Source organism: Macrotis lagotis, chromosome X (assembly GCF_037893015.1).
Source record: "Macrotis lagotis isolate mMagLag1 chromosome X, bilby.v1.9.chrom.fasta, whole genome shotgun sequence".
Lineage (NCBI taxonomy): Eukaryota > Metazoa > Chordata > Mammalia > Peramelemorphia > Peramelidae > Macrotis > Macrotis lagotis.
Genome location: NC_133666.1, coordinates 223,703,085 through 223,727,211, shown reverse-complemented (window position 1 = coordinate 223,727,211; position 24,127 = coordinate 223,703,085). Strand labels below are relative to the sequence as shown.

The 24,127-nt window shown below is 35.0% G+C and overlaps 1 protein-coding gene and 1 non-coding gene across 2 annotated transcripts in view; both read right to left on the bottom strand.

Moving 5' to 3' along the window:
• The window catches only part of LOC141503000 (adhesion G-protein coupled receptor V1-like), a 178,664-nt gene extending 155,965 nt beyond the window's left edge, over positions 1-22,699 (bottom strand). Inside the window, exon 1 of the mRNA XM_074208063.1 lies at positions 22,148-22,699. Within this exon, the coding sequence (XP_074064164.1) occupies positions 22,148-22,300 (153 nt within the window). The 5' untranslated portion in view covers positions 22,301-22,699. The remainder of the gene's footprint in view (positions 1-22,147) is intronic.
• Positions 20,937-21,043, bottom strand: LOC141503690 (U6 spliceosomal RNA). The gene has a single exon (XR_012473021.1). It is a non-coding gene; the product is annotated as a U6 spliceosomal RNA (small nuclear RNA).
• Positions 22,700-24,127: the final 1,428 nt, after the last annotated feature.

Genomic DNA, 24,127 nt, shown 5'->3' with positions numbered 1-24,127 from the left:
GGAGAGATAGGGGGACAGGGGGAAGGGGGGATGTGAGTGATCGAGGAGAGGATGGACCAGGGGGGAGAGTGGTCAGATATAACACATTTTCTTTTTTACTTCTTTCAAGGGGCTTGGATTGGATGGCCTGTCCAGGACCATAGGGCCAGGTGGATGCTGGGCCTAAGGGGTAGTATGGGGGCTCAGAGCCTCTTGGCTCCAGGGCCATGGATCTGTCTGCTGCGCCACTCAGCTACCCTACAGCAGAGTCAGAGTGAAAGGAGACAGAAAATATAGTACATGGTAGTGGAGAAATACAAAAGGAGGGAGTTGCGATCAGCAATGGCAATGGTGGAAAAATATGGAAGTAACTTTTGTGATGGACTTATAAAGAATGTGATCCACCAACGACAGAGTTGTTGGTGTTGGAACAAAGAACGAAGCACATTTTTCATTATTATCATTATTATTATTATTATCATTATTATTATTATGGGGAAGGGTGCAGGGCCAATGGGGCTGGGTGGCCTGCCTGGGGCCACATAGTGGGATGATTGTTGGGTGTCTGAGGCCAGCTTTGGACCAGGGTGCTCCTGGCTCAAGGGCCAATGCTCTGTCCCCACCCACCCCTACCATTATTACTATTTTATTATATTTGGGTTTTTTTTCTTTTTTTCATTTTTGCAGGGCAGTGGGGTTGCGGTGGCTTGTATGTCACAGAGCTGGGTGATTGTTGGGTGTACAGGGCCAGATATGGGCTCAGGTGCTCCTGGCTCCAGGGCTGGTGCTCCTGGCTCCAGGGCTGGTGCTCCGTCCATTGCACCACCTGGCCATATGTACAATTATTACTATTATTTTTTTCTTTTTAATTTTAATTTTTTTCTCTCCCCTTTACTTTATTGCTCAAGCGAGTCTATATTTTGGGGAGGAGGGGGTATTTTGTTTACTCTTAAACAAGAATATTTTATTAATGTATAAAACAACATTTGTACAAAATGAGAATAAATAAATATTAAATATATAAAAAAATAAGAAATGAGCAGAGAGGACAGGAGGAAGGGGAAAGGGGGGAGAGAGAGACAAACAGACAGAAAGACAGAGAAAGTGAGAGGGAAAGAGGGAGAGAGGGAAAAAGGGAGGGAGGGGAAAAGAGTAGAGGGAGGGAGAAAGGAGAATTGTAGCTAGGGAGACGGTTGACTTAGGTGAGAAATTTCCTCTGGGAAGCAACAATTTTCTCTGTCTCAAGAGCACTTGTATATGGCCTCCAAAGGCAATATGACTTCTTTAATTTTTCATCATGAACCTATGATGAGCTCCCCAATCTTCAGAATATAGATGAAAGGAAAGAATCGTATCAGGAAAACAACACAGTCAATAAAAAAGACTCCCAGCTTACTCTGCTGCCTACTTCTATCTGATTTCATCAATAAACAGGTATTCATTTTAAAAAAAAAAAGAATATGAGCTTCTTGCAGACAGGGCCTACCCTTTTGTTTTGGATGGGGAGAGGAATCTTCAGGATTTATCACAGTGACTAGTTCACAGTAAGTTTTTAATAAATGCTTGCTGACTGAATGATTGATGTATAGATCTGTTTTAATCATAATAAACTAACTTTTAATCATAACTAATGACATATAAAATGAAGTCCAAATTCATTAGTTTGCTATTCCAAATCCTCCATAATTTGACTCCAATTTATACTCAGCTTAAACTACTTTCTAACCAAACTGGACAACTTCTTGTCCCCTATCCATATGTCCTTTTTCTTTTCTCTGCCTTTCATTAAACTTTTTTCTATGTTTGGATGTCTTTTTGCCTATTGAAATCTTCCCCCCTAGTACAAAATTCAGTTCAAATGTTAATTTCTTCATAAAACTTTTACCAATACCATACAAATATTTTTCCTCTCTTCAATCCCATCATTTCTAGTTACTGTGTGCATTTAAATGTGTTCTGCTAATTATAATTATTTGGACACATGTTACGTCTTTGGGGGGGGGACATTTATGGTCTTATTCATTTGTTCAATCATTTATTCATTCATCCAGTCAGCCATTCTTCAGTTCATGTGTTGACTTGTTTGTCTTTTCCATGACTAACATAATACTCCAAATGAATCAGATACTAAATGTTTTTTGGACTGAACTGAATAAATATGGAGATAAGAAAATTAACATCTCTAGTTCATTAAATTCATTTGTATTTCTTCCCTTCAGAATATTAAAGAGGAAATAAAAATTCCTATTTTACATGTGGCAAAATACAAATTGAGAAAGTAATCTAACCCTGACCACACATTAACTATTGGGAGTAAAAGACCTAGAATTCAGAAACTCCTAGACTCCTTTTTCTGTGGTCAGAATACAAAACATGAAACATATGTGGCATTCTATTTGAAATACATTATTTACTATTGTATCTTGAGCCTATGCAAACTGTTCTTAACCTATGGAGTTTGAACTATCCACAATCACACAAAGTTTTATTACCCTTCCAAATGTTAACAGTCATTTACTTCTTTTGTGTATGTCTTACAAGTTTCTTTCACAAGCCCATCACAAAATCATGTAATCTGAAGATACCTTGGAAGGCTTCATGTCTGATCTCATTAATTTTTTTAAATTAATTTTTATTAAAGATATTATTTCAGTTTTACAATTTCCCCCCAATCTTACTTCCCTCCCCCCACCCCACCCCCCACAGAAAGCAATCTGTCAGTCTTTACTTTGCTTCCATGTCGTACATTGATCCAAATTGGGTGTGATGAGAGAGAAATCATAACCTTAAAGAAAAGAAGAGAAGTCTAAGAGGTAACAAGATCAGACAAAAAGATATGTTTTTTTCTAAATTAAAGGGAATAGTCCTTGCACTTTGTTCAAACTCCACAGCTCCTTATCTGGATACAGATGGCACTCTCCTTTGCAGACAGCACAAAATTGTTCCTGATTGTTGCACTGATATAATGAGCAAGTCCTTCCAGGTTGAACATCACTCCCATGTTGCTGTTAGGGTGTACAGTGTTTTTCTGGTTCTGCTCATCTCATTCAGCATCAGTTCATGCAAATCCCTCCAGGCTTCCCTGAATTACCATCCCTCCTGGTTTGTAATAGAACAATAGTGTTCCATGACAAACATATACCACAGTTTGCTAAGCCATTCCCCAATTGAAGGACATTTATTTGATTTCCAATTCTTTGCCACCACAAACAGGGCTGCTATAAATATTTTTGTACAAGTAATGTTTTTACCCTTTTTCATCATCTCTTCAGGGTATAGACCCAGTAGTGGTATTGCTGGGTCAAAGGGTATGCACATTTTTGTTGCCCTTTGGGCATAGTTCCAAATAGCTCTCCAGAAGGGTTGAATGAGTTCACAGCTCTACTAACAGTATAATAGTGTCCCAGATTTCCCACAACCCTTCCAACAAAGATCATTATCCTTTCTGGTCATATTGGCCAATCTGAGAGGTGTGAGGTGTTACCTCAGAGAAGCTTTAATTTGCATTTCTCTAATAATTAATGATTTAGAACATTTTTTCATATGGCTATGGATTGCTTTGATCTCCTCATCTGTAAATTGCCTTTGCATATCCTTTGACCATTTGTCAACTAGGGAATGGCTTTTTGTTTTAAAAATATGACTCAGTTCTCTGTATATTTTAGAAATGAGTCCTTTGTCAGAATCATTAGTTGTAAAGATTGTTTCCCAATTTACTACATTTCATTTGATCTTGGTTACATTGGTTTTTATCTGTGAAAAAGCTTTTTAATTTAATGTAATTGAAATCATCTAATTTGTTTTTGGTGATGTTCTCCAACTCTTCCTTAGTCATTAACTGCTCCCCTTTCCATAGATCTGACAGGTAAACTAGTCCTTGATCTTCTAATTTACTTATAATATTTTTTCTTTATGTCTAAGTCCTGTAACCATTTGGATCTTATCTTGGTAAAGGGTGTGAGGTGTTGGTCTAATCTAAGTTTATTCCATACTAACTTCCAATTATCCCAGCAGTTTTTATCAAAGAGGGAGTTTTTATCCAATGGCCAGACTCTTTGGGTATATCAAACAGCAGATTACTATAATCCTCTCCTGCTTTTACACCTAGTCTATTCCACTGGTCCACCACTCTATTTCTTAGCCAATACCAAACAGTTTTGAGGAGTGATGCTTTATAATATAATTTTAGATCAGGTAGGGCTAAGCCACCTTCTTTTATACTTTTTTTCATTAAGCTCCTGGCAATTCTTGACTTTTTATTTCTCCATATGAATTGACTTACAATTTTTTCTAACTCATTAAAGTAATTTTTTGCAATTTTGATTGGTAGGGCATTAAACAGATAGTTTAGTTTTGGTAGAATTGTCATTTTTATTATATTAGCTCAACCTATCCATGAGCAGTTGATATTTGCCCAGTTATTTAAATCTGATTTAATTTGTGTGAGAAGTGTTTTATAATTGTTTACAAAAAGATTCTGAGTCTGTCTTGGCAAATAGACTCCCATGTATTTTATACTGTCTGAGGTTACTCTGAATGGGATTTCTCTTTCCAGATCCTCCTGCTGTTTCTTGCTAGACATATATAGAAAAGTTGAGGATTTATGAGGGTTTACTTTATAACCTACAACTTTGCTAAAATTGCTAATTGTTTCCAGTAGTTTTTTGGATGATTTCTTGGGATTCTCTAGGTAGACCATCATGTCATCTACAAAGAGTCAGAGTTTTGTCTCTTCCTTCCCAATTCTAATTTCTTTTTCTTCTCTAATTGCTGATGCTAACATTTCTAATACAATATTGAATAATAGTGGTTATAATGGGCACCCTTGTTTCACCCCTGATCTTATTGGCAATGCCTCTAGCCTCTCCCCATTGAGTATTATGCTTGTTGATGGTTTAAGATAAATACTGCTAATTATTCTAAGGAACAGTACATTTATTCCTACACTCTCTAGTGTTTTTAATAGGAATGGATGCTGTATTTTGTCAAAAGCTTTTTCAGCATCTACTGATATGATCATATGATTTCTGATAGGTGTGTTGTTGATATCATTGAGTATACTAACAGTTTTGCTAATATTGAAACAGCCCTGCATTCCTGGAATAAATCCTACTTGATCATAATGTATTATCCTAGTGATAACTTGTAATCGTTTTGCTAAGATTTTATTTAGAATTTTTGCATCTATTTTCATCAGGGTGATCTCATTAATGATATAGATTATCTTTTTGTGTTTTTCCTGTAAGGTAATCACCCATTTGATCTTTAACTGTTTCCAGTGATTCCTGGCATCTTAATATATAACTTCTATTGTTTAACGGTTTTAATTGTTTGAAAAATCTTCCCTCCTATTGAGCCAAATTCTTCCTTTCTAGAAACCAATTCTGTCTTTTGGAGTTATTCAAAATAGGTTTTCTCTCTTTTCCATGATAGCCTTTAAAATATTTTTATAAGTTCAATATTTCTTTTATCAAGGAAAATATGCTCAAATTCTTGAAATTTTCTTCATATATATATATATATATATATATATATATATATATATATATATGTATATATAAAACATGGTCTTTAGATCTTGCCATACCCTAGTTACTCCACACCAGAGGTTTTCAAGTTTATGGGCATCCTTTAAAAAAGTGATCCTGAGGACAGAACACAGTATTTCCAAAAGTTTCTGACTAAGAGTTTGACAGACCTCTTTAATTATGGGCAATGATTTCAAGTTAATGAACTTAAAATATGCACTAGCTTCTTAGAATCTAAGTCACACTCCAAGCTCATATCAGGTCAGGTCTAAACTAAAAACTTCAGAGTTTTTGTTTTTGCTTTTAAAAAACAAATTATCACTAATTCATAATAAACAATATTTATATAGCACTTTAAGGTTTGCAAAATGCTTTACACATATCTGATTTAATTCTTAAAATAACTAGATGGTACCAGTTGATCTCATTTTACAGATAACGAAACTGAAGCATAGAGTAGTTAAGGAAACAGGCTGAGGGAGGTTAAGAGATTTGTCCAGGGTCACAGAGAAAGTAAAAAGTTAAGTTAGGATTTTAACCAAAGTTTTACATTCTATTGTAAAATTGTAATGATGGGACTTGGAGAAAGCACCGTCCTCTGGGACACTTATGACAGGGTGAATCATCAAAGATAACCTACAAAAGACTACAAAAGGTATGACTGTTCATTAGATTCAGGATGTATTAGTCATTTCTACTTTGTAAAGGACTTGAGAGTTGGATGTAATTCTCAGGTTCAAAATAAGAATTCAGTAAGGTGATTCAGTGGGAGACTGTTAGAGAAGTACAAAAACCTGACTTTAGGAAGGAGCTGCTGTTATCTAGAGGCATTAGGAATTAATATCATTTGATATCAAGATAACTGCTTTTAAGGGGGACCAGGGAACTATAGAATAGAAGGTAAAAGTGCAGAGTTCACTATGAAGGTAGATCTTGAGAGTAAATTTAATTCCAACAGAAGAGACCAAAGAAAAATAGGTTCCGGTTAAAGTGGAACTTTGAGTGCTCAGAGCTATTCAGATCTTCAAAGGATTAAAGAAAATAATCAGGTAAAATCTGAATCCCACAAGTAGAAGCTGAATAAAGAATTAGTAAAAAAAAAGTTCTTGAAAGTTCTAAGAATTCCAGTAAACTTGCAAGATGATTTCGGGGAAAATATTAGATTTTGACTTTTATTGTTGTTCAGATGTTTGAGTTGAGTCTGGCACTTCATGATCCTTTATCTTCTCAAAGACACTGGAGGAATTTGCTAAATTCTTCTTCAGCTCTTTTTTAAATTGATATTTTATTTTTTCTAAATATATATTATGAAAGATTTTTCATCATTCCATATGCATATGTGTATGCTTAGGTTACAAAATTTGCTTTCACCCTCTCTTCCCACTCTCCTCCCCTCAGCAATGAAAAGTCTGTTTAACATTGTACATACTAATTTTTGATAAATAGGTTTACAGATTGAAATGTTTAGTATGAGGAATTAGGATTAAGGGAAAGAGAAACATAAGAGATAATTTTTATAAAGTGTTCCTCAGATTCTGAAGGGTTTGATTTTTTGGGGTTTAGTTTTGTTTTATTTGTCTTTCTCTGGATGGGGATAACATTGTCCATAGCTGTTCTAATGGCTGTCCTAGTTCTATGAACTTGACCATCTCACAATGTTGTTAATATGTACAATGTTCTCTTGGTTCTGTTCCCTTTGCTCAACATCAGTTCCTTTCTTTGCCTATCTAGAATCTGACCATTCTTGGATTTTAATAGAACAGTATTCTGTTCCATATTCATATACCATAACATGTTCAGCCACTCCCCAATTGAATGGCATCCCCTCAATTTCCAGATCTTTTCAACTACAAAAGAGTGACTATGAATATTTAAGTAAATGTTGGACTTTTCACATTTTTTTTTATTTCTTCTGGATAAAAGCCTAGTATTAGTATTGCTAGGTCAAAGAGTATGATAAGTTTTATTGCTTTTTTGGTACAGTTCCATTTTGTTCTCCAAAATATTTGGATCCATTCACAATTCCACCAGCAATGCATCAATGTCCCAATCCTCCCACAACCTCTCTAACATTGATCATTTCTCCCTTTTCTCAGTCTAATAGGTGTGATATGATATTTCATTGTTGTTTTAATTTTCATGTTTCTAATCAATGATTTGGGGCATTTTTTTCATATGATTATATACAGCTTTAATTTCTTCATTTGAAAAATTGTCTATTCATATCCTTTGACCATTTATCAATTGGGGAATGACTTGTAACCTTAAAAATTTGATCCAATTCTCCATATAATTTAGAAATGAGACCTTTATCAGGACTCCTAATTGTGAAGACTTTCCCAGCTTTCTGCTTTCCTTCTAATTTTGGCAACATTGATTCATTAGTACAAAATCTTTTGAATTTAATATAGCTAAAATCATTCATTTTGCTGTTTATAATGTATTCTATTTCTTGTTTGGTTATAAACTTGTCCCCTTTAAACAGATCTGATAATATATATAATGGATATAGAGATAGATAATAGACAATAATAATAGATAGAGTATTTCTTGGTCTATTAGTTTATCTATGGTGTTGTCTTTTATGTCTAAATCCTGTACCATTTTGACTGTTTTGGCATTGGGTGTGAGATGTGGGTCTTTGCCTAGTTTTTGGCATACTCTTTTCCAGTTTTTCCAACAATTTTTGTCAAATAGAGAGCTCTTACCCTAGAATATGATGTCTTTGGGTATGTCAAACAGTAGATTACTATAGTCATTTACTAAGTCATTTACTTTTGAACCTATCCTAATCCACTGATCCATTAACTACTACAAGCAGTTTGGATGATTGCTGTTTTATAGTATAGTTTCAGATCTGGTAGAGCTAAGCCACCTTCCTTCACATTTTTTTTCACTAGTTCCCTTCCTGTTCTTGACCTTTTGTTGCTCCAGATGAATTTTGTTACTATTTTTTCTAGTCCAGTAAAATAGTTATTTGGTAGTTTGATTGGTATGGCACTGAATAAGTAATATAATTTGGATAGAATTGTCATTTTAATTATGTTAGCTCGACTTAACTATGAGCAATTGACATTTTCCCAATTATTTAAAGCTTGTTTTATTTGGGTGAGAAGTGCTTTATAATTGTGTTTCTGAGTTTGTCTTGGGAAGTAGATTCCTAAGTATTTAATGTTGTCTATAATTGCTTTAATTGGAATTTCTCTTTCTATCTCTTGCTCTTGGGCTTTGTTGCTCATATATAGAAACGCTAATGATTTATGGGGGTTTATTTTATATCCCGCTACTTTGCTGAATTTGTTGATTGCTTCATGGAGTTTTATAAGATGATTTTCTTGGGTTCTTTAAGTATACCATCATAGCATTTGCAAAGCTTTACTTCCTCATTGCCAATTCTTATTCTTTCAATTTCTTTTTCTTCTCTTATTAATAAAGCTAGCATTTCTAATACTATATTGAAAAGTAATCTAGATAATGGGCATCCTTGTTTCACCCCTGATTTTATTGGAAATGCTCCAAGTTTATTCCTATTACTTAAAATTTTGTTGCTTGTTTTAGATATATACACTATTTATTATTTTAAGAAAAATTACATTTACTCCTAAACTTTCTAGTATTTTTAATAGGAATGGATGTTGTATTTTATCACAGGCTTTTTCAGCATCTCTTCAGATAATCATGTAATTTCTATTAGTTTTGCTATTTATATGTTCAACTATGATGATTGTTTTTCTTTTTTATTTATTTATTCTTAATTTTGTACAAATGATGCCTTTTTATACATTACTAAAATATTCTTGCTTAAGATTAAATATAATACCCCCCTCCCCCCAAAAATAGAGACCCACATGAGTGATAAAGTAAAGAAAAAATTAAAATTAATAATAATAATAATAATAATAATAAGTGCACCCAGGTGGCGCAGTAGATGGAGCATCAGCCCCGGAGCCAGGAGCACCCAAGACCAAATCCATCCCCAGACACCCAATAATCACCCAGCTGTGTGAGCCTGGGCAAGCCACCCCAACCCCATTGCCCTGAAAAAAACAAAAAAAAAAGGATCCAAAATAAAGTAAAAATAATGATAAAATATTAATATTAATAATGATGATGATGATGATGATGATGATGATGATGATGATGATGATGATAATAGGGGCAGTCAGGTGGTGCAGTGGACAGAGCACCGGCCCCGGAGCCAGGAGCACCCGGGTCCAAATCCGGCCTCAGACACCCAACAATCACCCAGCTATGTGATCCCAGGCAAAGCACCCAGTCCCATTTGCATTGCAACACCCCAATAATAATAATAATAATAATAATAATAATAATAATAATAATGATGATGATGATGATGATGATGATGATGATGATGATGATAAAAAAAAGTGCTTAAGTCTATGTTCCAACACCTCCAGCTCTGTCACCGGTGGATCACATTATGTTAAGTCCATCACAAAAGCTACTTCCATATTTTTCCACCATTAGCACTACTGATCCCAACTCCCTCCATTTGTACTTCCCTACTACCTTATACTATATTTCCTCTCTCTTTTCACTCTGTCCCTCTTCTTAAATGTTCTGTAGGTGAGCTGAATGGTGCAGCAGACATATCCCTGGCCCTGGGGCCAAGAGGCCCCAAGCTTACATACCACCCCTTAGGCCCAGCATCACCTGGGCCGAGACAGGCCATCCAATCCCAGTCCCTTGCAGGAAGTAAAAAAGAAAATGTATTATATCTGACCACTCTCCCCCCACTGTCCACCCTCTCCTCCATCACTCACATCCCCCCTTTCCCCCATCCCCCTTCTCTCCTTCTTACTCTAGATGTCTATACCCCATTGAGTATATATATATATATATATATATATATATATATATATATATATACTGTTTCCTCTCCTTGCCACCTCTGATGAGAGTGAAGGTTCCCTAATTTCCCCTTACCTTCCTCCCTTCCATATCATTGCAATAGCTCATTGTAATAAAAAATATTATTCTATGAAATATCTTATCCTATTCCACCTCTCCTTTTTCTTTCTCCCATTACATTTCCCTTTTAGCCATCAACTCCATTTTACCCTATATTATAGCATCAAATTCAACTCTCTCCTGTGCTTCATCTATAAAAGTTCCTTCTACCTGCTCTATTAAATGAGAAGGTTCATATGATTATTATTAGTATCATTTTTCTATGCAGGAATACATGTAGTTCATCATCATTAAGTCCCTCATATTGTCCCCTTCTCCTTCACTCTCTATCCTTCACCTGAGTCCTGTATTTGAAGATCAAAATTTCTGTTCGGCTCGGGCCATTCCAAGAGGAACATTTGAAATTCCCCTGGTTCATTGAAAGTCCATCTTTTTCCCTGGAAAAGGACATTCAGTTTTGTTGGGTAGTTGATTCTCAGTTGCATTCCGAGCTCTTTTGCCTTCTGGAATATTATATTCCAAGCCCTATGAGCTTTTAATGTAGTTGCTACTAAGTCCTGTATGATCCTGTCTACAGCTCCACGATATTTGAATTGTGTCCTTCTGTCTGCTTGTAATATTTTCTCTTTGACTTGGTAGTTCTGGAATTTGCCTATAATATTCCTAGGGGTTGGTTTTTTTGGATCTCTTTCTCAGGGAGATTGGTGGATTCTCTCAATTTCTATTTTGCCCTCTACTTCTAGTATATCAGGGCAATTTTCCTGTAGGAATTCTTAGAAAAATGATGTCAAGGTTCTTTTCCTCATCATGACTTCCAGGTATTCCAATAATTTTTAAATTATCTTTCCTGAATCTGTTTTTTCCAGATCAGTTGTTTTTTTCGATGAGATGGTTCACATTGTCTTCTAATTTTTATTCTTTTGGTTTTGAACAATTGTGTCTTGATTTCTCATAAAATCAGCAGCCTCCCTCAGTTCCTTTCTACATCTGAAGGATTTTTTTTTTCCTCAGAGAGTATTCTTATCTCTTTTCCACCTGGCCAATTCTGCTTTTTAAAAGCATTATTCTCCTCAATAACTTTTTCAACTGTTTTATCTATTTGACCTAAGCTGGCTTTTAGAATGCTATTTTCTTCAGCATTTTTTTGGATCTCCTTGACTAAGCTGCTGACCTCATTTTAATGTTTTTCCTGAATCTGTCTCATTTCTTTTCCCAATTTTTCTTCTAACTCCCTCATTTGATTTTCAAAGTCTTTTTTGAGCTCTGTCATAGCCTGAGCCCAATTTCTGTTTTTTTCTTGAAGTCTTTAGATGCACTTTTGTACTTTCTCATCTTCAAATTGAGTATTTTGATCCTTCTTGGGATCATAGACAAAGTATTTCTCAATGGTGTTCCTCTTTTTTCCTCTGCTTACTCATTTCTCCAGCCTGTGCCTGGTTTGGGGTGCTTCCCAAGCTTTTGAGTATTATTGGGACACCCACACACACACACACACACACACATATCTCCATGTGTGACGCTCTGTCTTCCCTCCTGGTCTGAGAATGACCACAAGTGCACCCCTCTGTCACGGGGCTGAGGTGGGGGGGCCTGGGGGGGCCTAGACTGGGATCAGGATCTGAATGTGTTCAGAGCCCCAGAGTCCTGTTCCAGGGACAGAAGACAGAGCTCTGCAGTCTCTCTCTCTTCACTCCCCTCCCTAGGCTCAGCACTGATGCCTGGGGGCTCCTGCTAACTGGCTCCACCTGCTTCAGGCTCCTGGATTTGTGGCCCACACTGCTTGTTGAGTGAACTAACTGAGGGCAGAGCTTCAGGAGCTCGCTCTGGCAGAGGTGTGCCCCCCCCCATCTTCCAAATTGTGCCTGGTGCTCCCTGGAGTGTAGGTCAGGAAACTTCCTGACCCCCCCCTCCCCCCCCCCCCCCCCCCTGAGCAGTGGCTCCTAGTGCCCTGGGGCTATCTCCTGGAGGCTTAAGTTCCTTCACTCTGGCGGGCCACTCCTCCAACCCCATGGAGCAGAGCTTTTCTGTTATTTTCCAGGTTACCTTTAGCTGGAGAATTGCCTAACTGGATCCCTCTGTGGGTTCTGTCTCTTGAAAATTCAGTTAGAATCCTTATTTTATAAGTTTGGAAATATCAGACATAGAGAGAACACCTAAGAGACGATCCTCTCCTGTTGTCATCTTGGTTCCATCCCCCCTTTTTTTGGGCAAGGCAAATGGGGTTAAGTGGCTTGCCCAAGGCCACACAGCTAGGTAATTATTAAGTGTCTGAGGTTGGATTTGAACTCAGGTACCCTTGATTCCAGGGCTGGTGCTCTATTCACTGCACCACTTACCTGCCCCAGTGAGTATTTTTCTAATATTGAATCATCCCTGCCAACTTGATCTAAATCCTGCCTGATGATGGTATATTATCCTAGTAATAATTTGCTGTAGTTTCATTGCTAAAAAATTTATTTAAGATTTTTGCATCAATATTCATTAGAGAAACTGATCTATAATTTTCTTTATCTGTTTTATCTGACTTAAGGATCAGCATCATGTTGGTGTCATAAAAGGAATTAGGCAGATCTCCTTCTCCTACTTTTTAAAATAATCTATGTAGAATAGGAAATAATTGCTCCTTAAATGTTTCGTGGAATTCATTTGTAAATCCATCTGAATCTGGAGACTTTTTCTTAAGGAGTTTATTTATGGTTTTTCAATTTTTTTTTCTTAAATGGGGTTATTTAAGTATTTTATTTCCTCTTCTGTTAATCTGGCAAGTTTGTATTTTTGTAAATATTCATTCATTTCACTCAGCTTATCCAATTTATTGGCATACAGTTTGGTGAAAAAGCTCTGAATTATCTCTTTAATTTCCTCCTTACTGGTGGTTTGTTCACCCTTTGTGCTTTTGATACTGGTAATTTGGTTATCTTCTTTTTTTAAAAATCAGATTAACCAAAAGTTTGTCTGTTTTTTTGGCTTTTTTCATAAAACCAACTCTTAGTTTTATTTATGAGATTCATGGTTTTCTTGCTTTCATTTTTATTCATCTCTCCCTTGATTTTCAGAATTTCTAATTTGACATTTAATTGGGGATCTTTAATTTTAATTTTTCTTTTTATAGATTTTTAGTTGCATACCCAATTCATTGATCTCCTCTTTCTATATTTTATTCATATAGGAACTTAGAGATATATAGTTCCCTCAAAACTGCCTTGGCTATATACCATAAATTTTGGTATGATGTCTCATTATTATCATTTTCTTATATGTAATTATTAATTATTTCTATTATTTGCTGTTTGATCTACCCATTATTTAAGATTAAGTTATTTCAATTCCAATTAGTTCTTGGTTCTTCTTTCCATAACATTTCATTACATGTAATTTTTATTATATCATGGTCTAATAAGTGTGTATTTATTATTTCAGACTTTCTGCATTTCATTATAGAGTTTTTCCTTAGTACATAATCAATTTCAGTATAGGTGCCATTTACTGCTGAGAAAAAGGTACATCCTTTTGTATCCACACTCTCCAGTTCTTTTTTAGAAGAGGAAAAATAGGCAAAAATAGTTTAAGTGACTATATAATAATCTTCCTGACTCCAGATCTGGTACTCTACTGTATCACCTGGCTGTCCCAGATTTTGACCTAGTCTGTAACCTAGGATTTGGGTTGAATCTAGAGATGAAAACCTCTCTTCGCAAAAAGAATAATATATATTTCTTATCTAGTTCAAAAATCTATCTTGCCCTACAGGGAAGTGGGGGGGGGGAGAAAAGGGAGGAAGGGATTGATAAAAGGGAAGGCAAAGGAAAAAGTAAAAGTAATGTTAAAGTCATAATTTAAAAAAAGTTAAAGGGGAAAGGACAAAAAAATTGGCATAGAGGAAAAAGAGGAAAGGAAAGAGAAAACTATATAAACAGGGGAAAAGAACATGGAGGAAAATATAGAATTAGTAATCTTAATGGTAAATGTGAATGAATTGAACTCTCCTATACAATGGAAGCCAATAGCAGATGGAATTAAACATCAGAATCCTACAATATTTTGTTTACAAGAAACACATCTGAAGCAGATAAATGCACACAGGATAAAAGTAAAAAATTGAAGTAAAATATATTGTACTTCAGCAGAAGAAAAAAATAGGGGTAGCAATTCAAAAAGTCCTGAGACAAAGCAAAAGCAAAAATAGATCTCATTAAATGAAAATAAGCTGAAAGTTAAAATTTAAAGTGAAAGTTAAAGGGGAAAGGGAGCAAAACATTGGTGAGGAGGGATAAATGGAAAGGCAATAAAAGAAATAAAGTAAAAAACAGGAATGAGAACATGGAGGGTAATAAAGAAGTAGTAGCCTTAACTGTAAATGTGAATGGGATGAACTCTCTCATAAAAGAGAAGTAGATAGCAGAATAGACTAAAACCCAAAATCCTACAATATGTTGCTTACAAGAAATACATTTGAAACAGAGAGATACATGCAAGGTAAAGGAAAAGGCCAGAACAAAATATATTATGCTTCAGATGAAGTAAAAAAAAATCAGGAATAGCAATCCTGATCTCTGACAAAATAAAAAGCTAAAACGGATCTCGTCAAAAGGAATAAGTAAAGAAACTACATCTTCTTAAAAGGCAGCACAGGAAATGAAATTATATCATTATTAAACATATATATATATATATATATATATATATATATATATATATATATTTACACCTAGCAGTATAGCAGCCAAATTTCTAAAGGAGAAACTTAATGAATTATAAGAAGACATAGAGAGCAAAAGCAAAACTATATTAATGGGGGACCTCAAATTCCTTGTCTCAGAACAAGATAAACCTAACCACAAAATAAACAAGAAGGTAGTTAAGATGAACGACATATTAGAAAACTTAGATATAATAGATATCTGGAGAAAAATTGAATGGGGATAGAAAAGAATATACTTTTTTCCTCTGCAGTACATGGCACCTATACTGAAACAGACCGTGTATTAGGGCATAAAAACCTTAAAATCAAATACAGAAAGGCAGAAATAATAAAGGCATACTTTTCAGATGAAGATGTAATAAAAATTACACGTAATAAAGAGCCATGGAAAGATAAACCAAAAATTAATTGGAAACTAAATAGCAATTTTAAATGATGAGTGGATCAAACAACAAATTGGGAGGGTGGAGCCAAGATAGTGGCATGAAGGCAGAAAATCTCAGCAACTTGTTACCCAAAAAGCTCCAAAAGCTGTCAAATAATGACTCTAGCCAAAAATTGAGAGGGACAGAACCCAAAGAAAGACTGAGTGATAAAATTTCCCAGTCCAAGACAACTTAGAATTTTCACAAGAGAGGTCTGTTTCACTGGGTCCAAGTGTTGGAAAGCAGCACAGCCACAGTGTAGCACAGGAGGGCCAGGGCAAACCAGCTCCAACTTTCCAAGAACAGCCAGTAGGGTGCCTAGGTCCCTGGGGTGCCTGGGTCCATGGCAGAGGGGGCATTTTCCATACCTCGTGGCCAAGGGATCAAGGGGCACAACTTGAAGGGTTGATGAGAGAACTCTGCCACACTAGAATCAGAATGAAGCACTGGCCTCAGAGTTGCCCTGCAATAAGATCTTCAGTGGTAATCAGAAAATCCACCCAGCACTTTCAGAGCTCCCAGCCCACACATGGTAATGGGTTGGGGGAGCTGCAGAGGTCTCTCTTCTCTCCCTGGAGCAGGATTCTGCTGTTGCCCACTCTCAGATCCAGGTTGCAGTTTGGGTCCCCATACTATCATAGCCAAGCAGGGGCTCTCCTCACAGCTCCAGGGCAGGGTGAGGGCCTGTGGTCATGCACATATCAAAGCACAGGCAAGAAAGCAGTCATAGCCTCTCATATGACCTTGAGAGATTAAAGTCCCTGAGAGGTGTCCCAGAACCCCTCAAAGCCTTGGAAGTGCAGTATATCAGTCATAGGCTGAGGAAATGAGCAAACAACAGAAAAAGAAGAATCTGATCATAGAAAATTATTTTGGTCCCATGGAGGATCAAAATACACACTCATAGGATGACAAAGTTGAAGCTTTTGTATTGAGAGCCTCCAAGAGAAATAGAAAATGGGCTCAGGCAACAGAAGAGTTAAAAAAAGAAAAGCAATTAAGGGAGGTAGAGGAAGAATTGGGAGGAGAAATGAGAGCAATGCAGATAAATCATAAAAACCAAGTGAGCGCCTTGGTAAAAGAAATACAAAATAATACTGAAGCAAATAACATATTAAAAACCAGTTTAGGTCAAATGGAAATAGCAGACCAAAAAGGCAAATGAGAAAAATGCCTTAAAAAACAGAATTAGCTAGTTGGAAAAAGAGATAAAAAGCTCTCTGAAGAAAAAAAAAAAACTCCTTCAAATGTATATTGGAACTAAAGGAAGCTGATGACTTTGCAAGAAATCAGAAAGCAATAAAACAACACCAAAAGCACCAAAAATTAGAACAAAATGTGAGTTATCTTATTGGAAAAACAACTGACCTCAAAAACGGATCCAGAAGAGATAATTTAAAAATTATTGGGCTACCTGAAAGTCACAACCAGGAAAAAAGCCTAGACTTCATTTTTCATTGCTGTATTATTATACAGAAAAATTGCCTTGAGATTCTAGAAGCAGATAGCAAAATAGAAATTGAGGGAATTCACCAGGTCACTTCCTAAAAGATATTCCAAAAGAAAAATTCCCAGGAATATTATAGCCCAATTCCAAAACTCCCAAGTCAAAAAGAAAATACTAAAAGCTTCCAGAAACAAACAATTCATCTACCGTGGCTCTACAGTCAGGATTACACAGGACTTGTCAGCATCTATATTAAGGGCTCGTCTTGGAATATGATATTGCAGAAGGCAAAAGAGCTTGGATTACAACCAAAAATCAACTACCCAGAAAAACTGAACATCCTCTTTCAGAGAAAAAAAGATGTACTTTCAGTGAAATGGGGGACTTTCAAACTTTCCTATTGAAACAACCAGAGCTGAACAGGAAGTTTGATCTCCAAGTACAGGACTCAGGTGAAGCAGAGAGGGCGGTGAACAAGAAGGACTAATTATGAGGAACCTAATGATGGTGAACTGTTTGTATTCCTACATAGGAAGAAGATATTGATAACTCATATGAACTTTCTCATTTATAAGAGCAGTTAGAAGGAGCATATATAAATAAGGTACCAGAGGGAGTTGAAAATAACAATGTAATATAAAGAGGAAGTCAATGGATGATAAAGGAAAGTGCTGGGAGGAGGAGAAAGGAGAAGAAGAAGGGGCTAAGATAGTTCACATAAAAGAGTCAAGAAAAAGCTTATGCAAAGGAGTGAAACAGGGGGAGGCAAGGGGGAATGAGTGAGCCTTCTCATCAGAAATGACTCAGAGAGGAAATAACATAAACTTCATAGGGTATAGAAATCTATCTTACCCTAGAGAAAAAAAAGAAAGGGATTGGATAAGGGGGAATAGGGAAAGGGGAAGGAGGAGTAAGTCATATAAGAGAAGGAAGATCACTGGAGAAGGTACTCAGATACAACACACTTCTTAGCAGAAACAGGGTGAAAGGAGAGAGAGAACAGAATAAATTAGAGTGGGGAGGAATAGAGTAGAGGGAAATATAGCTAGTAATAGCATCTGTGGGAAAAATATTGAAGCAACTTCTCTGGTGGATTTATGATAAAGGAGGTAAATCATCCCAGAGACAGAGCCATTGGAATTGGAATCTGAACATAGACTGAAGTACTCTCTCTCTCTCTCTCTCATTATTCTTGAGATTTCTCTATATTTTATTTATTTTTGTGGGGGGGGAGGAGGGTTTTGTTTACTCTCACAACAAGATTATTGTAATAATATAAAATAAATAAACCAAATTATCACTCAAAAAAAAAAAAACAAAAAAGAGAACCAATGGCACCATGAAAAAACAAATAAAAAGATAAAAAATTTAAAAAATAAAACAAATCATACAAGAAAATATACTAATGAGACATCATATTTATATTTATGGGTTGCAACCAAAGTAGTTTTTAGAGGAAATTTTATCTTTAAATGCCCATATGAATAAAATAGAGAAAAGAGGAGATCAATGAATTGGGTATGCAACTAAAAAATCTAGAAAAAGAACAAATCAGAAATCCCCAGCTAAATACCAAATTAGAAATTCTGAAAATCAAGGGAGAGATTAATAAAATGGAAAGTATGAAAATCACTGAACTAATAAATAAAACTAAGTGCTAGCTTTACAAAAAAAGTTGATAAACCTCTGTTTAATCTTATTAAAAAAAGAAAAAAGAAAACTAATTTACCAGTATCAAAAAAGAAAAGGAGGAACTCACCACCAATGAGGAGGAAATTAAAGAGATAATTCAGAGCTATTTTGCTGAACTATGTGCCAATAAATTTATAACCTGAGTGAAATCGAAATATTTATAAAAATAAAAACTGCCCAGATTAACAGAAGAGAAAATAAAATATTTAAAAGAATCCCACTTCAGAAAAAGAAATCGAAGAAACCATCAGTAAACTCCCTAAGAAAAAAGTCTCTATGTCCTTATGGATTACAAGTGAATTCTACCAAACATTTAGGGAACAAATAATTCTAATTCTATATAAATTATTTTTAAAATAGGAGGAGTTAGACCTATCCCACTAGTGAAATTAATGCAAAATCTTAAATAAAATTTTAACACAGAGATTATAGCCAGTTATTATTAGAATGATACACCAGGAACAGGTAGGATTTATTCTGGGTAGGCAGGGATGGTCCAATTTTAAGAAAACACTCAACAAAATTGAACATATCAATAATAAAACCAACAGAAATCATATGATTATCTCAATAAATATTGATAAAGACCTTGATAAAATACAACATCACTCTTACCAAAATCACTAGAGAGTATAGGAATAAATGAAGTTTTCCTTAAAATAATAAATAGTATTTATCCAAAACATCAACAAAATTACATATATATATATATATATATATATATATATATATATATATATACATATGGAATAAACTTGGAGCATTTACAATTTCAGGAGTGAAACAAGGATGCCCATTATCACTATTACAATTCAATATAGTATTAGAAATGTTTGCTTTAGCAATAAGAGAACTAAAAGAAATTGATGGAATCAGAATTAGCAATAAGGAAGGTAGTAAGCTTTCATTCTTTACAGATGATATGATGGTCTACTTAGAGAACCCAAAAAAATAATTTTAAAAACTGCTTGAACAATTAACAAATTCAGCAAAGTAGTAGGATATAAAATAAACTCACATAAGCCAAGAGCAAGAGATAGAGAAATTCCTTTTAAACTAACTGCAGACAGCATTAAATATTTGGGAATATACTTCCCAAGACAAATTCAGAAACTGTATGTACACAATTACAAAAGCACTTCTCATACAAATAAAGTCAGATCTCTAAACAATTGGAGCAATGTCAATTGCTAATGGTTAGGTCAAGTAATATAATAAAAATGACAATTCTACCCAATTAATTTATTTATTCAGTATCATACCAATCAAATACCAAATAACTATTTTATCAAGCTAGAAAAAACTGTAACAAAATTCATCTGGAGCAACAAAAGATCAAGAATATTAAGGGAACTGATGAAAAAAACATATAAAGGAAGGAAGCCTAGTTCTCCCAGATCTCAAACTATACTATAAAGCAACAGTCATCAAAACTGCCTGGTACTGGTTAAGAAATAGAGTAATAAGTCAGTGGATTAGGACAGGTTCAAAAGAAACAGAAATACATGACCACAACAATCTATTGCTTGACAAACTCAAAGATATTAGTTTCTGGGATAAGCTCAATATTTCATAAAAATTGTTGGGAAAACAGAAAAATAGTATGATAAAAAACTAGGCATAGACCCACATCTCATACCCTAAAGCAAAATAAAGTCAAAATGGATACAGGATTTAGACATAAAGTGTAACACCATAGACCAATTAACAGAACAAGAAATACTCTATCTGTCAGATCTATGGAAAGGGGAGAAATTTATGACTAATCAAGAACCAGAGTATACTATAAATTGCAAAATTGATATTTTTGGTTATATTAAAAAGTTTTTGTACCAATAAAACCAATGCTGCCAAAGTTAGAAGGAAAACAGAAAGCTGGGAAACAATTTTCACAGGTAGGGTTTCTGGTCTCATTTCTAAAATAAAGATCTCATCTCTAAAATATATTTCCCTAACTGATAAATGGTCAAAGCATATGAATAGTTTTCAAATGAAGAAATTAAAGTTAAACATATATATGTATATATATATATATATATATATATATATATATACACAAATCATATGGAAAAATACTTCAAATCATTACTGATTAGAGAACTGCAAATTAAAACAACTCTAAGATACCACCTCACACTTATATTGGCTAAGATGACAAAGAAAAATGATCAGTGTTAGAGAGGATGGGGAAAAGTGGATCACTAATGCACTGCTGCTGGAGTTGTGAACTAATCCAGTCATTCTACTTCACGAATTTGCATGCCATCCTTGCTCAGGGGCCATGATAATCTTCTCTGTATCACCCCAATTTTAGTATATGTGCTGAGAAAGTGAGCACTGATCCAGTCATTCTGGAGAGCATTTTGGAACTATGCCCAAAGAACAGTAAAACTGTGCATACTCTTTGATCCAGCAATACCATTACTAGGTCTATATTCCAAAGAAATAAAAAAATGGGAAAAGTCTCACATGTTCAAAATATAGTAAATTTTTTTTTTGTCGTGGCAAGGAATTGGAAATTGATTGGGGGAATAGCTGAACAAGTTATGGTATATGAATGTTATAAAGTATTATTGTTCTGTAAGAAATCATGAGTGGGTGGGCTTTAGAGAAGCAGGGAAAGATTTGCATGAGCTGATGCTGAGTGAAGTGAGCAGAACCAAGAGAACACTGTACATATTAACAGCAACATTGTGAGATGATCCACTATGATGGATGCAGCTCCTCCCAGCAGTTCAGTGATAAAGGATAATTCTGAGAGATCTGTAAGGAAAATGCCATTCACATCCAGAAAACAAATTATGGATTCTGAATGCAGAGTAAAACATTTTATTATGTACAATTGTACATGGACAACTTTTACCATACGGTTTGCTGTTGGGGAAGATGAAGGAAAAGGAGGGTACATGAAATATGTAAAACTTATAAATCTGCAATTGGATGAAATTGGAAACTACCATTGCATGCAATTGGAAAAATTAACTAAAACTTCAATAAAAAAAAAGAAATCAGAAGGATGGCCCTTATTACTACTGTCCCAGTTTCATTTAACCTCTTTAAGATCAATTGGTCTTTACAAAGGGACATCTACTTTGAAGATCTAGCAAAAACAAACATATATACATTTCTTCCAACACCTCAGGGACCAGCTGTACTCAGCTCCTATAAAACACTGGTTCCACCACATTCATGTCCAAAGCTTCCATCTTTCTCTTGCTAGGCACAGTGCTTATTCTTTAAATAGAGCATTAGGCTTTTCCCAAGCATTAATAAAACCATTAAAAAAGGGATCTTTGGGTATCATAAGGTATTGTTTTTTATTTGATTTTCACTTTATTAGCTTCCCCAGAACTTGGTTTGTAGACATATCAGTAACTATCACTACCACATGTCAAGTTCCAAGGGTGATGAGCCATGAGATTTATGGGAATGAGATTCTTACCTGAACAAGCATCCAGCTAAACTGGCAAAGATAGAGGTAATGCATTATAGCAGCCATGGCTGAGCAGCTCTCTTCTGTCAGTAGCTGGCTTGCATATGCAGAAACAAGAAATGCACTCTGTAAGAAAGAGTCAATCAATGAATCAGTAAACATTTATTTAGTACCTACAATGTGCCAAGGCTATTAGAAAAAACTGTCTGTTAAAAAGTCAATCTTCTAAGAATGTCTGGGCCCCTCTTTTGTCATCTGTCAACTGAATGATCTAGACTAAATGGACTATTTTGTCCCCTTCATTTCAATTATTTCCATGATTCAAAGAAAAACTGATTATTCTCTAAAAATTTGTTTACTCTATAAATCCATTCCAAAAATGATAATGAATTATTTGTATGTTTCCATAAAAAAAATGTTAGAAAATCATATTATAGTGTGTCCTAGTAGGAAAATCCTCAAAGGGAACTTTTTTTTGTCACTGACAAAAAATGAGATGTACTCAACCTAGAAATATTGTCTAATCAGAAATATCAAAAACTATTTACTTGTAAAATGAAGCTGAAATACCAAAACTTTGTTGAAATCAAAGACTGTATTTAGCCTATTGTTTGTATAATTTCATACCCTTTATTTTGGCTTGATAGGAAACAATTCATGTTTTAAAAGAGTTTCAACAAATCTGAATTTTATAAATCCTTATGATTATACTTGACTAAAAAATATTTTGGAGTGTGTTTCATCTGCAAAGAAATTGTTTTTAGAAAAACACCACCAAGGGGCAGCTAGGTGGCGCAGTGGATAGAGCACTGGCCCTGGAGTCAGGAGTACCTGAGTTCAAATCTGGCCTCAGACACTTAATAATTACCTAGCTGTGTGGCCTTGGGCAAGCCACTTAACCCCATTGCCTTGCAAAAACTAAAAACAAAAAACAAAAAAAAACACCACCAGTAAATTCTTGTTTCTATTATCTTATGTTTCTGCTTTCTATTCATGTGAATGCTGAGATTTTTATTATCATTGGGACTTTTTAGTTTAATTATATGAGAAAAATATTTTTCTCAAAATAATATATATAAAATAATTTCTGATTTGATCGTAAAAGGAATTTTCATGTAATATTCTGAAAATGTTCAAATCTAAACATGTAATTAAAACAAGAAATGACTAGATTAAGATATCTCTCACAAAAGATTTAGAGTGTCTTCAGTGCGTGCAGTCACACTGGTGAGAGAGCATTCAGTGTGCTAGCTCATGATGAAACAAAGGGCTGAGTTTTAGTCCTCTATTTTCTCAGCATTAAATATATTCCTGAGTATGTTTATTACACAGAGATTGGTACAAAAAGCTTTATTTCAAAACAAAAATATAAACAGTGACACTTTAAACATAAACCAGAATTTTATGACTGATCATATCCTTACATATCAGTCAGTTTCACTGAAAAACAAATCTTCAGATTTAAATACTGGTTTTCTAAAACCCTATATGTACTTTCTGAAAAACTATAAATGTTTACCATAGTGTACTTTTGTAAACCAAAGGAAAAAGGTGAGATTTCTGATAAGAATCTGTATCAATTAAATTTTAGTTGTCATCTTAGAGGCAAACCATCTCACTAGGGCCCAATTAGAGAATAGCTCTTTGGCCACAGAGAAGGGCACAATCTAACTCCTTGGAAAGTGTGTTTTTCAGGAATGTTTGTACATTATTATAATTACAATTTGATTGGAGAATTGATTTCACCACTCATTCATTCTAACTGAGGGATCATTCTAATGATCAATTGATCATTCTACTGTCCCTGAGGCAAGTACATGCTTGCCTAGAGTCCATATTTTGATGAAGCCCACTAATTGTAATATTTTCTTTAATTTTGGTCTTCGAGTGAGCATTTGAGGCCAGATGATTCAGAGTCAGAGCTCTATCCACTGCACCACCAGTTGATTTAGAACCACAGAGTAATTAGGTACCTAATGTTTGTTGACT